The 16998-nt window shown below is 41.8% G+C and overlaps 1 protein-coding gene across 1 annotated transcript; it reads left to right on the top strand.

Annotated features, from left to right (window-relative positions):
* Positions 1-15370, top strand: scinlb (scinderin like b). Its single transcript, XM_053437810.1, has 17 exons — positions 1-138; positions 2840-3027; positions 5008-5162; positions 6962-7123; positions 8020-8169; positions 8595-8684; positions 9035-9167; positions 9931-10019; positions 10192-10407; positions 10495-10628; positions 10831-10921; positions 12121-12291; positions 12382-12556; positions 13387-13502; positions 13634-13711; positions 13796-13856; positions 14557-15370. The coding sequence occupies exons 2-17, from the start codon at positions 2847-2849 to the stop codon at positions 14715-14717; spliced, it is 2163 nt and encodes a 720-aa protein (XP_053293785.1). The 5' UTR covers positions 1-138; positions 2840-2846; the 3' UTR covers positions 14718-15370.
* The last annotated feature ends 1628 nt before the right edge of the window (positions 15371-16998 follow it).

Here is a 16998-nt window from a genome sequence, read left to right as displayed (position 1 = left end):
TCTCCTCCTCCTCTTCCTCCTCCTCTTCAAGTAAAACATAAAAACTGCTCGACACGCACACGGGTCACTCCCACATCTACTGTCTCCACCAGCGTCTCTGCTCCACTATCTCCTCCTGCCTGATTCATCTTGCAAACTGTGAGTTCACTTCTTCTTCTTCTTCTTCTTCTTCTTCTTCTTCTTCTTCTTCTTCTTCTTCTTCTTCTTCCAGTCAACGCACGCTCCTTCTCTTCCCTTCAATGCTTATTGATTTAAAACTTCTTGTTTAAACACTGAGGAAAAAACGGTGCAGGATCGCGGCTGCACAGATCGTGTTGTTAGAAAACTGCGACGCTCGTGTGGCCACCAAGTTTGAAGTGATTTTAACTCCAGATGTGCACTGTCCGTCCATTCAATGTATTTATTTATGTATTTGTTTGATCACTGGCCTCCTGCACAGCCAATGAAAGGACGAGAAACCTAACTACACTGCAGAAAGTTTGGGTTTTATGATAGAGATAAACTGTGTTGTATGTATGAGGGGACATTCTCTGTTATACATTGGGATTGAACCTACTGTAGGAAGTAGTAGTTTGGATGTTATGTAATAGTTAGAAAAAAGAGAAAAAAGACATGAGGTAGTCCAAAGAGTAAATGTGACTTAATATGGAAGCAGCAGGAATGAGTCCCGGATTCTATCCTATTTTATTCTATTCTATTTTATTCTATTCTATTCTATTCTATTCTATTCTATTCCATTCCCTTCTCTTCTCTTCTCTTCTCTTCTCTTCTCTTCTCTTCTCTTCTCTTCTCTTCTCTTCTCTTCTCTCCTCCCCTCTTGTTATTCTTTAATGCGCAGATGACTCAAACAACAGAGATCAGTCTCCACAGCAGATTACATGTAGTCTCTTCATTAGAGCTGCTCTTCCCAGCAGACATCTCTGCACTGATCCCTGTAGACCAGCAGTGTAGTCCTCACTGTTATGTTAGGACGGAGGGGTTGTAACACCCGAACCAGCCTGTACAGCCCCGCCCCAATAATCCTACCATCACACTGAATGACGAATAATAGCAGTTTTAGAACATGACAAAGTGGTTGCTTCCCTCGATTCAATTTAATTTGCAGCATGAACAAATTTGAAAACCAGTTGGTATATTCTGGCAAGTATGACGTATAAGTACTGATTGTTTCTTAGGTATATCAAGAGATTATTACTCTACTATAGAAATAATACTTTCAGAATGGTCCAGAGTATTGGCTCAAAGTAGCGCCCCTCTGCATCAGTGTTATTAATGGTGCATTTGGCTCCAGACACTCGTTCTCTGAGGGTTTGTCCATGATGCAGCATTTATTGATCATCTCGTTACAGGAAGTCCACTGAGTGCTTTCTCTCTCTGCGGTGAAACCTGAGCTACATTTAACAACCAGCTGAACAAACTCCACAGCAATCCTTCTCCATCTTGATGTGTTTGTTTTATCTCTCTCCCTTCAGGTGGTAGCTGCGATGTAATATTTGTGTAAATAACACACCCTGCCCAATAAGCAGATTTAGCCTGCAGTTATAGCATGTGGATCACTGTGGTTAAGTACAGTGACTGAGCGCTCGTGTGCTACAGCGATGAGGAAGGGGAAATTGTCATGGTTGTGAGATCACAGCCGACGTCAGCTCCGTTGCAATAATCCTGCTGCTGCACCGACTCGTAATCTGGCTCTTGTGTAATCGGGGCGAACTGTAATCTGTATAATCTGGCAACCTTGGCAGAACAAACACTATCATCATAATCTAAGGTTTTTGTCATTTTTTTAAGCAAACCTTCCTTCACACTAAAAGCTAAAGAGTCGTTCCAGTTCATGTGAAAACTTAAACATCTCCATAAAGCAGAATGTGAATAATGTCCAGATGTGGCAGCAGCAGACTACGTGTTGGTTTAAGAACAAGCTTAACTGGTTCCCACTTAGCTTATACCTTCAACTCTACTGCAGCATTTGCTTTTCAGGAAAACACGTCTCACTTCACTTAGAAAGGAGCGCACACCTCTATTAAGGCTGTCTACTTTATTACCATATTGCATCAGATTGCCACCAAATTAAGCCTGTTTATAGATATTTGCACTCTGCATATGATTTATTTTATAAAGATCTCTGCATTACTTCTTGAGAAATTCACACAAATGTAGGACAATGGCCTTATTACAATGTAAAAGAAAGTGGAAAATAACTCCTGGATCTGCTCCCTCAGTAGAATCAGCTCCAAAAGAAAGATGATACTTTCTTAGTTTTGTGTAATCAGACAAAAAGCAATGAAAAATCTAAAATCACACTCTTTACAGTGCATATATAGGCCAAACAGTTGCCTATTATAAAAAATAAACCTTTTAGCTAAAGCCATGTTAGGTTTCTCAGCCACATTGGTGTCAGTGACAGGTTTCCAACCCTGTTTGTTACTGTGTATGGGCTGCAAAAAGTCTACGCCCCCAAGGAAACCACATGCAAATCTACTAGACCACAATTTAAATCGGCACCAAGTTTCACACGCTCATCCATACCAAGCCCCTAAATATGTCTCTCCTGGAGGATCCGCCCCCTGATCAGGATCAGCACAAAGATTAATGTTTTTTTTAACTAAGTTTCCCAGTAATCCATCCAGTAGTTTTTGTGTCATCCTACTGACTCACAAACAAACACAGATGAAAACACAAAATACATCCACAAATAGTCTGTATCTCTGTCTGCCCCTGTGTCCTTGGGTTGGCTTTCTTTACAGCAACATTTACAAGGCAAAAACATTGAAATCCATCCCAGTCTTTTCCTCTGAACTCCCCTGAATTTCTAACCCTCCCTCTCCTTCTCTTCCATCAGAGCCACCATGGTTTCCCATAAAGAGTTTGTGGGTGCGGGGAAGCAGCCGGGGCTGCAGGTGTGGCGTATCGAGAGCCTGGACCTGAAGCCGGTTCCCAAGGCCCTGCAGGGCAACTTCTACAGCGGGGACGCCTACCTGCTGCTCTACACCACCTCTGCACCTTCCTACAACATCCACATGTGGCTGGGTGAGACACAGACAGTGTTGTAACACGTCAGAGCGCTCGACACATTATGATAATCCCCTCCGTATTTAAGATATCATCACTTGCTGCTGTTGAACTCATCCTCTTTATCTGACTTGATGAAAAGGATTAAGTCAGTTTTGAGAAACATGCAGCAACACATTTAGAAGCAGATTGAATCAGCTTTATTTGTCACTTCAATAATACATGTTACAGCATACTCCCCAGATCAGGCTGCAGGTCACACACACATTATCCACTGAACATAAAAAGTAATAGAGCAGCGTCAAAAACTTAGCAGGCAGTCAGTGGAGTTTTAAATACTTTTGCACTTTAAGCATATCTGTTAGTGGACAGTATTTCACTGTAGATTATTCCCTGCTTCATTGCTTGTGTTTTTCTCCTGTTAATTTGTTATCAAAGGTTTTATTGTCACTTGTCATTATATGATTTCTCAACTTGTTTTATGTTCCTGAGGTTTTTGTTTCATCTTGGTTTTATGAGAACTTGCCAAAGCAAATTCATATCATGCAAATGGTGATAAAACACTGGCGGCTCAAGTTGGTGAAAGTACAGTGTTGAAATAAGTTCCTTACTGAACTTAGTTGCGTACTAAAGTGAAGATAAGATAAAATAAGTTTAAACATCCATGTGTTCCTTGTTAGACCCATATAAACACACAAATGTGGCTTTAGGTTTGGGAACAGTGGGAAAGTATCTGGAACACTCAGGGGAGTAGAGGTGTGGGTAGAATTGGAGGAGGGAAGACATAAAAATCCCACGCGTAGTGTTTTTGTTTGGGTAGCACATTGAAAGCAGCGTTGGCTCTTATCACCAAAGTTTTTTTGCAAGTTGACGTCTTTGCACGCATCAACCTGTACGGCACCCCATCTTCACACTGAGATTTTTTTTTTTCTCCCAGTTTGGAGTCGAAACTTTATGTGAAATCTCATGAACACGCCCACTCACTGTCTGGGATTTTCCAGACATTCTCCTGCTGTATTCACACATGGGCTCAATCTGACTTTTTCTGGACATTTTGTCGGGGCAGGAAATATGGAATATGTCTGGAGCAACTGACTGGGCCATTTTGCGTTCTCACATGCAGCCATCCTGGGAAAATTACAGGAAAATGTCCGGAGTTTAGTACATGTCTTAAAGCAGCTTAAAAGACAGAGTGAAACTTCCTGTGGCCCTGAACTGAAGGTAGACTAGATGAGGCTTCTGATCTAAGTTCCTTCTCTAAACTCTTACCACTTTGGGAAATTCCTCTCTCCAGACAGTCCCCTCAGTTCAAGCCTGAACAGAGTGCACGGTGACACACTCCTTTAGATGGAAGGCAAAGTGTTTGCTCACATGAACCAACGATTTGTAGTTACATAACATAACCAAGGCCTAAAAAAAAAACTGAGCTATGACTCATATGGAATCACCCTGCAGGCCACAAGAAACAGGCGCTGGTCCCACCAAGTCTGTACTGTTCCCTGCCAAGTCTCATACTGTGGCCGCACACACGCACTAACAAAAACACAAACACACACACGCACACACGCACACACACACGCACACACGCACACACACATACACACACACACACACAAGGGCCCTTTAGATCTGCTGCCACTGCAACCATCTGAAAGTTGTTAGCCCAAAAATAAATGAGCACATAATTAATTCCTGTATCTGAGAGGGATGTTAGTCATGTAAAGTATCATGGAATAGTTTTACCCGTGCTGTGTGCCATCTGACAGTAATAGCAGGATACAAAGCAGCTCTGCAGATGTGGTTAATGTGATTCAAAGACTCCAGTCCTGACTCAGGGGTCTGTTAAGGCCACTGCAGATATTACAAAGTGCTGCTGTTCTCTGCTCATGTCAAAAAACTGAAATGTCCTGTGGAAAACTTGATCCTCCGGCATCCACGTGGAGCCAATATTGGATCCAGCAGCAGAGTTACTTGATCGCAGATGTTTTGTTTCCGCAGGGGACGAGTGTTCGCAGGATGAGAGCGGGTCGGCCGCCATCTTTGCCATGCAGCTGGATGACTTCCTGGGTGGTGGGCCGGTGCAGTACAGGGAGCTGCAGAACAGCGAGTCCAACACCTTTCTGGGGTACTTCAAATCAGGCATCAAGTATCAGGTGAGTTATCCATCTATCTATCTATCTATCTATCTATCTATCTATCTATCTATCTATCTATCTATCTATCTATCTATCTATCTATCTATCTGTCTGTCTATCTATCTATCTATCTATCTATCTATCTATCTATCTATCTATCTATTTACCCAACTACCTACCTATCTATCTATCCATCTATCTTTCTATCTATCTTTCTATATTTCTATCTATCTATCTATCTATCTAACGCTGACGTTAATTACTGTGAAGCACTGCTGTGCCAAATGACAGCCACATAGAGCCACTGGCTACAGGCTGTAGACTCTTAATCCTGTTCATCCGGAAATACTGAACGCTCTAATGTCTCTTTGTCATGAAAAACAAATTCAGTGTTTAAAAAGGGAAAATCGCCATTTTAATGAATTAGTTTACAGGGTTTACAAGCAAAAAAAGGTTGAGAGTCACCGCTCTACATACATGACTGCATAGATAAAGTATAAGCATTGACTGTTAAGAAATACAAAGTTAGTGATTAGGTCTCTTTGACTTTAATATAGCCCGCAATACCCTCAGGGTTTAATGATTGTCAGCATCTCATGAACTTTGTCATGCTGTTAAGCTTATGGGTTTGAAGTTCATAGGAGACACAAAATTCCCCTTTGCCATTCAGGGTGTGTCCGACAGGCTGAGTTAGACTATAAGTGAATCAACCAGCCTGTTCAAAAGAAATCATGTGGAAAGACACAGGCTGAGCCACATTTACCAGCCATCTGTTTCCCATAAAGACCATCCAACCCCCCTCCTGGCTTTAGCCTGGTGTAATTAGCCCCAAGAGCTGTTTACTAGTTTAGCAAAGGTTGGAAACATTGTTTTGCCCATGTGCACACTCCACTGTCCAGTCGGCACAAACAAACACACAGACACGCACACTCATTTGTCTCTGTAGGGTCTTTACATGAAAATGGTCCTCACAAATATATAAGTACAGGAACACACACACACACACACACACAATGATCTTCAGTGAAACAGAACTAACAAACCTCATTATCTCCTCATAGTTTTGGTAACTCCACTGTTAGGAAACAGCTCTTCCATTATAATAAACAGTGCCTGCATTGTTGCAATGGAAAGTTTTACCCTCACAAAGGCACAGGCATTCACAGTATGAATGTGGTTTCCAGTTTGAGGTCCGAACAGCCAATATTCTACATGCTAACCGAGCCTTTTTGGGTAAAGGTCAACCTCTCCTCTGACATTTTAGGAAAGTCATCGTTCCTCTTTGCTTTTCCTCCTTTTGTTCTCATGAACTGAAATTCTCAGTTCATGATCGGAGAGATTCTTTGAGAGTGTTTGCTTCAGTTTCTCAAGGTACATCCTCTATCAAACATGTGTCCAGCTGAGAGTGTGTCTGTTGCACTTTTGCAGTATTTGATCTTATGTCTCTGTTTAATGGCTTCACTAAGGATGGCACCTCAAGAGACAATCCAGCCTCTAAGGTACATGATCCTCCTTCTGCCCAGAAGCAGGCATCATGTTCTTTTCATTTTCTCCACTCGATAAGATTAATGTGTTTATTTGGCAGTTGGATTTACAACCTATTATCATTTGTGGCTTTATGGTGTTGTGTCAAACTCATTTCATCCTGATCCTACAGCCCATGTGTCTCATGATGTCATCCACTCACTACATCCTGCTTCAAACCTCTCAGTGTGGCAGTTGTGACTATTATGGCTATAGACTAATAGATCTGTGTACATTATGTACAATTAGTGAAGTTTACATCACCTGATTTATTTGTTGTATTTTTTTCACAGAAAGGGGGCGCGGCCTCAGGTTTTCAGCATGTGGTGACCAATGACATGAGCATGAAGCGCCTGCTGCACATCAAGGGTCGGAGAGCGATCAGAGCCACAGAGGTGGACATGTCCTGGAGCAGCTTCAACAAGGGAGACTGCTTCATTATCGACCTTGGGGAGGTGAGCTCTGTTTTTCTTTGTGTTTGTGTGTGCGTGTGTGTGTTTACTCTTTTTTTGTCAACTCTATAGAAGTTTTTCTAGCTTGTGCACTGACCTTGTCAGGACCAGGAAACCTCATGGGGACCAAAGCCTGGTCCCAGTGAGGCAAAACATATTTTCTGACCTTATGGTTAAGGTTTTGGTTAAGGCTATCCACAATGGATGGAAGTCAATGTAAAGACTTCCATCCATTGTCTTTGCAGCAAGGATAGCTGCAAAAGCTGTGTGTGTGAGTAATAATATTAATAATAATAATAATAGCACTAACACTAATAATATAAGAAGAATAAGATATATGTAGACAATAGAATATACTTGCACAAATACAGAATAAATATGCAAAAATAAAATAAGAATACTCACTATGAAGACAAAATAGGAAAAAATGAAATGTAAAAAAATATATATCCATATGGGTGTGTGTGTGTGTGTGTTGAATATTTATAGCACAGGGTTGATGCGATGTGTGTGTTTCTGTTAAGCTGGGGGACTATTTCATATCCTGTTCACTCATACACTCACTCATAGGTCAGACACTATCCTGTAATACAGCACATCTTCTCAGTTATACTTTTGTTCTTTTTGACAGAGTGACTTTATTTACCACTTTACCACTTTGAACAATATGGGTGTATCCTTTATTAAAACAAACAAAATTGTAAACCGATACCAGGTGCAGTTTTGTTGACACAAGAGCTGTGTGTTTGCCCCCCCCCCCCCCCCCCCCCCACACCAAACACACAGACACACACTTCCTGCTACCATGTCACCATAGTAACCAGAGTGGTCATCGAACCATCCAGGACCAAAATGCGATGGCCTTTCCTCTCAGCTCCGTGTCTCTTCCTCTCCTGCAGAACGTCTACCAGTGGTGTGGCAGCGAGTGCAACCGCTTCGAGCGGCTCAAGGCCTCCGGGGTCGCCATCGACATCAGGGACAACGAGAGAAACGGCAGAGCCATACTCCAGATAGTGGAGGAGGGGGAGGAGCCGGCAGAAGTCATAGAGGTGATACACAGTCACAGACATTTCCTCTTTTTCTCATCCCCGCACTGAAGGTGATCTTCCCTGAGCAGAAGCCATAAGTGCCCTTGATGCATTTCACGGCCAGCGAGTGAAACAGCGTGGGAACGAGGGGGACACAGTGTGGTCCTTTGTAGTTCGCTGTTTGTTTGCCAATTCTGTGCCAAGCGGCTGTGTGAACACTTCCTTTACAACGAGAGACTGCAGAGAGGCCCAGTGAGACAGAGAAGAGGACAGGATGGTTCACAGAGTCGGTTTTAGATTCATCAGATCGTGTTAAATCTCAGTAAAGCTGTAGATTATAGTCTACGAAACAAACCACCATCGAGGCTTTCATAGCTTGAGGCACAAGTGATGTTTATAACCAAAAGAGGACACAATAATAATTTCCTGTGGTTGTTGGTGTACAGGCTCTGGGTCCTAAAACCACCATTGCACCCAGCACTCCTGATGATGACAAGGTGGACACCGCCAACAGGAAGAAGGGCGCCCTCTACATGGTGAGTGACACAAGTGAGGAATTTCACTGACTGTATATATAAGATTGTGTTGTATTCTTGTGTTTCTGTTTTTGTGAATTTGAAAACCAGAACTTCAATAACACAAACTGAATGTTGTTTCCAAGTAAGTGTTAACTTACCAACATATTTGGGGGCCACAGTTTTCTGTCGCTGTCCGAGCCCGACAGAAAATGAACCGACCCTGAACCCAACAGGCTTTATGGTTCTTTTGTCCAAACTAAAAATTAGACCAGCGTTTCCAGGCATGTACAGTGTGAAAATGAGAGATCCTTTGAAGCAAAGTCTTTCATTACCGAGCCGGTAGCTGATTCTATTGCTCTGTTTTCTAGATCTCTGATGCATCTGGTTCGATGAAGGTTTCCGCTGTGGCTCCGTCCAGTCCCTTCAAACAGGCCATGCTGTCTCTAGAGGAGTGCTACATCCTGGACAACGGGGTGGACAAGAACATCTTTGTATGGAAAGGTACCAGCAGCCTTATAATAGCCTTTTAGTTTCCTCCTCGCGTATGTTTTTCTCCTGCACAAATTAGAGAGAAGTTAGGTGGAAAGTGTCTGTTTGCAATTAGTTGGGCCTCCAAGCTAAACATATGAAAAGCAGCTGTTCGGCCCCGGATTCAGTCAAATATCTGTGATACATCTAGAGTAATTTAAACTGCTACAGTGAGTGTGACCAAATCTACAGTCCTGTAGTTTGGTCAAGGTCTGAGCCTGTCTTAGGATATGCTCAGTCCCTGGTCAGACCTGGTATTAACATCTGTCCTGAGAGATCTGACCCCAAGTGGACAGCTCTGAGTTTGTCTGTTTACGCATCTAATTGCCTCCTGAATGGGGCGGCTCACTTGATATCAGATCTCGTGTCCCCGGACTATGTGAAGATAATCGTGTGTGAGATTTGTTTGTGAAAACCACATTATGTAGTTTTTGCCCAGTCTGAGTTCACAAATGTGTCCAATCACAATGATTATGTCGGTGTGTGTCTGTGTGTGTGTCTGTGTGTGTGTCTGTGTGTGTGTCTGTGTTCAGACTTTAACTTGGAATCAGAACAATCAGGACGGATGTTTATATAAAGTCTGAATACGGTCTCAGTGAAACCTCTGCGATGGGATTAGCCCAGTAAATAATACATATCTGCCTTGATAAAAAAATAAAAAGCTTTGTGCTTAAATATGATGTATAGGAAATTATGTGCTTTTCATCATGCCCTCCTTGTTTTTGTTTCCAACCAGGTCCCAAGGCCAACATTTCAGAGCGTAAAGCAGCCTTGTCTGCAGGTCTGCAGTTCGTCAAAGACAAGGGATACTCTAATAAGACACAGGTAAACCTGACATGGACAAGTTGTTACTAACTGCTGTTACAGTGATGTTACACTGAGAGCAAGAAAATAATGTGGCAAAAAAAATCACGTATATGATTTAATGTCAAGACAAAAAGCAACGAATGAAACACACAGAGAGTTCATCCAGTTTGAATCCCTCATCCCTGCACAGATCCAGGTACTTCCCGCAGGAGCAGAGACGATTCTGTTCAAGCAGTTCTTCGGTGACTGGAAAGACAAGGACGAGACCACAGGCCCCAGTAAGGCCTACACCATGGGCCGCATAGCAAAAGTGGCGCAGGTGCCCTTCGATGCCTCCACCCTGCACTCAAACAATGCCATGGCCGCTCAGCATGGCATGGTGGATGATGGCAAGGGCAAGGTCCAGGTACGATGATGGTTTATTAAAAAAAATTTAGAAACTTTGCAAAGCATTATGATTGGTGAGATGTTTAAATTGTGGTCTGGCTTTCAGATCTGGCGAGTTGACAACGGCGCAATGGCGCCTGTGGAACCGTCATCCCACGGTCACTTCTATGGAGGAGACTGTTACCTCATCCTCTACAGCTACAGACTGGGAGGCCGGGAGCAACACATCATATACACCTGGTGAGTAAACATTAATATCCAGACAAAGATGTGTCTATCGTGTTATTGTCTAATCATATATGAACTAATATACTAATATTAATTACAATGCTGTGGAAGAGTGTGTTCACATGTTACCACACCACACCCAGTCTAACCATGCACAGTACACACCGCTTAAGTTCTGAGAAAGTCATGCAGTGTGTGTGTGTTACTGTGACAGGCAGGGCCTGAAGTGCACTCTGGATGAATTGGCAGCCTCTGCATTTCTCACAGTGAAGCTTGATGACTCAATGGGAGGATCTCCAGTTCAGGTTAGTGCTGGTTGCACATGCACTGTTCTCCTTTTCATCACGTGTAAAAACAGGTCTGTGCAACATCTGACTATATGATTAAAGAAAATATGCTTTTGAAAGCTTGAGAGATTGATTTTTTCTTTTTAGAATCTGAAACAATAAGACAAAGTTGCCTGAGTTCTCTGAAAGTGAGAAGTGGATTGTGGAAGTTAAGAAAGAAGTTGCAGCTTATGGTGTCAAAATGAACTAACTTGAAACTTGCATGACAACACACACCCTTGTTTACCCTTTTATCACTTGCTTCATTAAACAGTAACTGCTACAAAGTTGTTTTCTAAGGATTTAATGGCTCCCTGAGGCAAAAAAGTGACATTTGTGCCTCATGTTGCAGCACTGTGAATAAATGAAGATTACTTATTCATTATAACTTATTCCAGAGGAGTAGGTAAATAATGATGACATTAGAAAATGTATTCTTCTGCTATGACAAACAAACAGCCTGGGACAACCAGCAGAGGGCAGTGTTACTGTATTTGTTTTCTGTGACTCCACCCGTCTCAATCTACGGCAGCACCACATAGCACAAAATGACTTCAACATGTTTGTGGGCTCAGTATAAACAAACAGGAAATGGTGCTACAGTTCATCTTCAAGTCAAATAAGAAGAATATATAACTGGATCTTTAACTTAAGGAGGAAATTATTAACTTTCTTTTGATCTTGGCATCAAAACAGAGGAAAACCTTTTGCACATGTACAGAAAAACTGCATTACCTAATACTTGATATACCACCGTGAAACGTGAATGGGCATTTTCTTCAATTTCAAGCAGTCATCTTTTTCTGTAGAATTTTGTATGATACTGTATGAACTTCTATTAACAGTATTTAAACCCTTGATTCAGTCATCTGACTCATCTCAGTGAAAGTCAAAGAAGCACTGATATGTTTCCAAGTTTGTGTTGGGATTTTTTTTCAAATACTCAAACACAGCTGTTAAAGACATTACACAGACAAATGCTAATGCAGATGTGAGCCCTCTGATTGATATTCAGATCGTATTGAAACTAATATACATAATTTTCATGACATGTGATACTTAACTGTACAGAGTGCATCATAAATATGATTTGAATAAGTTTAGGGTATATATAATATAATATAATATATATATAATATATATTCATAGTAAAGTACTTTTCATGGCTTCATCCACAGGTGAGAGTGACTCAGGGTCAGGAGCCTCCCCACCTGATGAGCCTGTTCCAGGGCAAACCCATGATCATCCACAGCGGAGGGACGTCACGCAAAGGTGGCCAGACGCAGACCAGCAGCACTCGTCTCTTCCACATCCGGCAGAGCTCCTCCCGTGCAACTCGGGCTGTGGAGGTGAGCTGTGTGCACACGTCCCTGGGAGGCTGACGTTCTGTAGAGATGTATCATTCTGACCTCTCATCTGCCTGCACCCTGATCACTCAGGTCGAGGCCTGTGCCTCCAGTCTGAACACCAACGACGTGTTCGTGCTGAAATCCCCGAGCGGCGTGGTGGTTTGGCGGGGCATTGGAGCCAGTGATGAGGAGGCGGCAGCTGCCAAACATGTAGTGGATTTCTTGGGTGGCAGCGTCAGCCAAGTGTCAGAGGGCAAAGAGCCAGGTGGGTGTCCCCTTATACGTAACACAGCAAAAGAAAAGACTAGTATTAGCTTGATATTTAACACTTATCTCCCATGGAAAGAAACCAGTTGACTATCAGCCAGGATGGCTGCTCTTTTATTTATCTGCCAATGAGGACATTTTAGACAATAACAGATAACAGTTGTCTGTGTAACTATGGAATAGTTAGCTAACCAAAGTTATACACTTAAAGTCATAATGGAAACTAGAACTAGAAGTACACTAAGGCCATTTCACACACTCATAAATCAGCCATCTAAAAATGTCTGTTTCTTTCATTAAGATCCATGAATTTTTCTCTGAGAAAAAATGCTAAGAAAGATGAATCTGCACCAAAATACTGTAATATAATGGGTGAAAATGCTTCTTTCCTGACCCATTCTAAATGATTACACCAAGTTCTGTTGGAATCCATCCAGTGGTTTTTGCGGAGCCTGCTAAATAACAGACAAACAAACAAATACAAAAATCATAACCTCCTTGGCAGAGGTACTTAGTTACAATGAGTCATTGTTTTAATTTGAGTACAACTCTGTCGGTTAAAACAATTCAGTCCTCTTGTCATGATGAAAGTTTAAAAGATAAAGTGAACACCTCTGTTTCATGGTCACATCTCATTGCTACATTACGTGATTTGCCATGCAGATTTATTTTTCGTCATTGGCCTGATAAAACAAAAGTGCTGCTTGACGTAAAAAGATTGAAATGCAAAGTAAAACGGATGTAACTCACTTCCTGTTCAAACAAACCAAACCCAGATACGTGACAAGCCACTTGTAATGGATCATTGTTTTACTTTTTGCCTCCCAGCTGATTTCTGGTCCGCTCTTGGTGGTAAGAAGGAATACCAGACGTCAAAGAGTCTGCAGAAGATGGTCAAACCCCCGCGTCTGTTCGGCTGCACCAACAAAAGTGGGAGACTTGCTGTAAGTCACTGAGTGAAAAGATTTATTACATGTACAATAACAGATGAGGAAAATGTATTACACAATCAACACAATGATATCAAACTAATGCCAAATAACACTAATGTGATTTTTTTCCTGCTGCCTCTCAGGTTGAAGAAGTACCAGGAGACTTCACTCAGTCAGATCTGGCCACTGATGACGTCATGATCCTGGATACCTGGGACCAGGTGCGATGTTCTTTTATGATCTGCTCCTAAAACCCTTGTGCCCGACTTTCTGAATGACTGTGAGTGTGTCTCTCCTCCTTGTAGATCTTCCTTTGGGTAGGAAATGATGCTAACGCAGAGGAGAGGAATGGAGCTCCAAAGATAGGTTTGTCGCACTAAAACTTGAACACGATTATACCGTCATGTTATTATATGACATTATAGATTCATCGAATATAGGTTAATGTAGAGTTAAAGAGTTTAAAGACACTTGGCACCTTAAACATGCACCCAAAGCATCACACAAATTAATTTATATGAATAAACTGTCAAAGGTGATCTTCAGTCAATCCAACTTTTTATCTTCTTTGGCCTTAATGTTTTGGTTTTACCAACATTTCTTTGAGTTCCTCTCAGCAGCTCATCTCAGGCTGTAGCATGCAGCTGTCTGCAGAATTTACTCACTTTTAAAACCCACTCTCAGCTTGTAATGCTACTCGACTGGCTCCAAACAACAGAAAGACACAGTTAGCGATTAGCTGGAAAACTTAGGCGAGTGTGTATCAAGTCGGGATTTCAGAAATTTCCCTCAGGAGTTGAAGCTAAAATGCGAGTTAGTGTTGGACTTGCATGTCTCAGGCGGTCAGAGACACGACCCCAAATGAAAGATACTGCTTCAGTGTATCTGCAACTGTTTACCTTATCTCTTTATCTGCCTTATGAGCTTTACAAAGTGGTATTAAGTCAGTGCTTTGTTTACAACTAAGTGAGCAAAAATCAATGAATGCACGCATAAATTGTCCACGTTCTCACTTTGTCTCCTGTCTTTGTCTTACCCCTCCCTCTATATCTACCTCTGAATGTAGCAAAAGACTACGTAGACTCAGACCCATCTGGTCGTAAAGGACTTCCCATCACCACCATCAAACAGGGAGCCGAACCCCAGATGTTCACTGGCTGGTTCCAGGCTTGGGATCCCAAGATGTGGGAGACAGATCCAATGGACACAATCCGTAGTCGTTTCTGAACGCAAAACTCCAGGCTCCTCCTCCCCCTCTGTCGTCTTGCCTGTCAAGCACTTCCTCTTGCTGTCGTGTTCATCTTACCTCTAAGTCCCTAAGTGCCAAAACCGATGTTATTATGACCGTCGTCCGGTTGAATGGCTGCCTCTACGCCTTGGTCTTGGTGCAGCGCACAAGACTTCAAGAGCTGGAACGCAGCACCATCGGAATTCAAATGACTTCCTCTTGTATCGTCACCTCTATCTGATGGTTAAGCGGTCGGTTGCATCCAACAGCTTGTTGCTAGCTTGTTACATATTAATCAAATCACCTCTGAGGCCCTAATATGACTAGGAAATAGGAAAAGAAGCCATTTTAGACAGCTGGAGGTATGATCTGTTTCTCTCTGCTCTCTTTCACTTGTGTTCAGAGGTCACCATCATACTCTGTCTCAGTCCCTTTGTTTTTCATTATGAGCTCAGTTTACTACATGTGTTCTATCATTGGTTTTGTACACCAATCAGAAGTTGCATGGTGCATTTTTTATTCATATCCTGTGCTTTTGAATTTTAAAAGGCATACAGTGGTATGCACACATTTTGTTTGTGTCTTTACTCTTTATTAAATTACCCTGAAATGCTCATGTGTACGGCTTTGAAATAAAACTCCCAGATTTCAAGGCTATTTTCTCTTATTTGAACATTTTCAAGGCTGATGAATAAATGAATCAGATTATATTACACATTTGGTCCCACAAATTTGAGTCAAACCTACAGGAGGGTTATGAGCCAGTTCTCGATGAGGTTCTCTCCTCTGTCTCTCAGGAGGAGACACAGGGATCTTGTGGCAGCTCAAAACATCTGTCTAAGAAGACATGAAAGCTCAGTGCACAGATGTGCTGTCCTTCAGGTTATGGCGTCACATTTTTTCTAAAAGGTAAAGTAGGTTGTCTACTAGAGGGTTGGCGGTTCAATCCCTACACATGCCGGAGTGTCCTAGGGCAAAGACATTGAACCAGGGATGGCCCTGGTAATGTTGGCGCCCTAGGCAAGATTTCAAATTGGCGCCCCCCCAACATACACAAACTGTCATGCATCCTGTCATGCATCCCCAAGAAGTTTTGGACTGTATACAGATGCACACACAGGCAGACAAAATTGTAAGCTATAAAAAAAACAATAAAAATATATAATATAAAAAGAGTCTGAAATCAGCTGTACTGATAGCATATCATGTCATGGCGACAAAAATAAACATTAACGATGTCGGCATCGGGCTGATTCTTACTTCTATATTGTTCTTTCTTCTCCTCCTCTACTTTGCGGTGCTTTTTGAATTGTGCACCTGATAATTTAATCTTTTTTTAAGAGGGAAGCTGACAGGAAATATACTTGGTTGGATTGGATTATTAGCACATCAACTTCATCCATCTCTCATGCTAGGCCCTGATGTGTTGTTTCTTTGGACTATCCCTCCATTTTATGTCCCTTCAGAGTATCTGATCGTACCTCAAAACCTTCTGGAGCTGTTTGCTGATATTGGCACGGAAGCACATCGTGTGAATAGTTTGATTTTATAATTTTTTTCAACTTTACTTGAAATTACTTTTTGATGCGACCCACTTAAAAACTGTAACTGGCTTTACAGCTGACAATGATGCACCTTTATACAAAACACTGTTTCACAAGTACAGTTCTTTTTTTAAAAACCATTCTCACATTTCATAATAAATACTTGGCCTCCAGGAAGTTAGTTAATGTGCACAGACAAGTATTAGGAATCCGAAGCACACCTACACTTTGACAAGTGCATGTTTTATTAAAACTATTTCAAATAATTGAATTTCTACTGATGCATGTTGAAATGATTTAATTCTTTGCTTTGGGTTTTTAAGCTATATTAGGATTACAGTGTAAACAGAGACAGTTTCTCTGTTTGAGAAGGAAATTCTCTTCTTCTAATATTAATGGTTTATCTACATTCTTCTAATAGACCTATAGTTTATCTACTTGACGGTTACTGAGAGGAAGGTCTTTTAACAGCTCATTTGTTTTGAATACACAAGTATCTACCATCGCTACAACTGTGTACCCATCATCCATATTGTGTTGTGTACGACTTTGAAGGAAGTTTTCTCCTGTTAGTACAAAACTTTTGTGTCGCTTGCACAGTATGCAGTGGAATTAATTTAAATGTTCACCCTGACACAGTATGCTTGTTGCACACAGAGTACCAAAGGAGATGTGTTGCTAGTAACATTTAAACCAGGATGCTGTGCTCTCAACGCATACTGCATGTGACTATGCA

Source organism: Pleuronectes platessa, chromosome 13, assembly GCF_947347685.1.
Source record: "Pleuronectes platessa chromosome 13, fPlePla1.1, whole genome shotgun sequence".
NCBI classification, from domain to species: Eukaryota; Metazoa; Chordata; class Actinopteri; order Pleuronectiformes; family Pleuronectidae; genus Pleuronectes; species Pleuronectes platessa.
The sequence above is the reverse complement of the archived record's forward strand: the minus strand, read 5'-3'. Positions and strand labels throughout refer to the sequence as shown.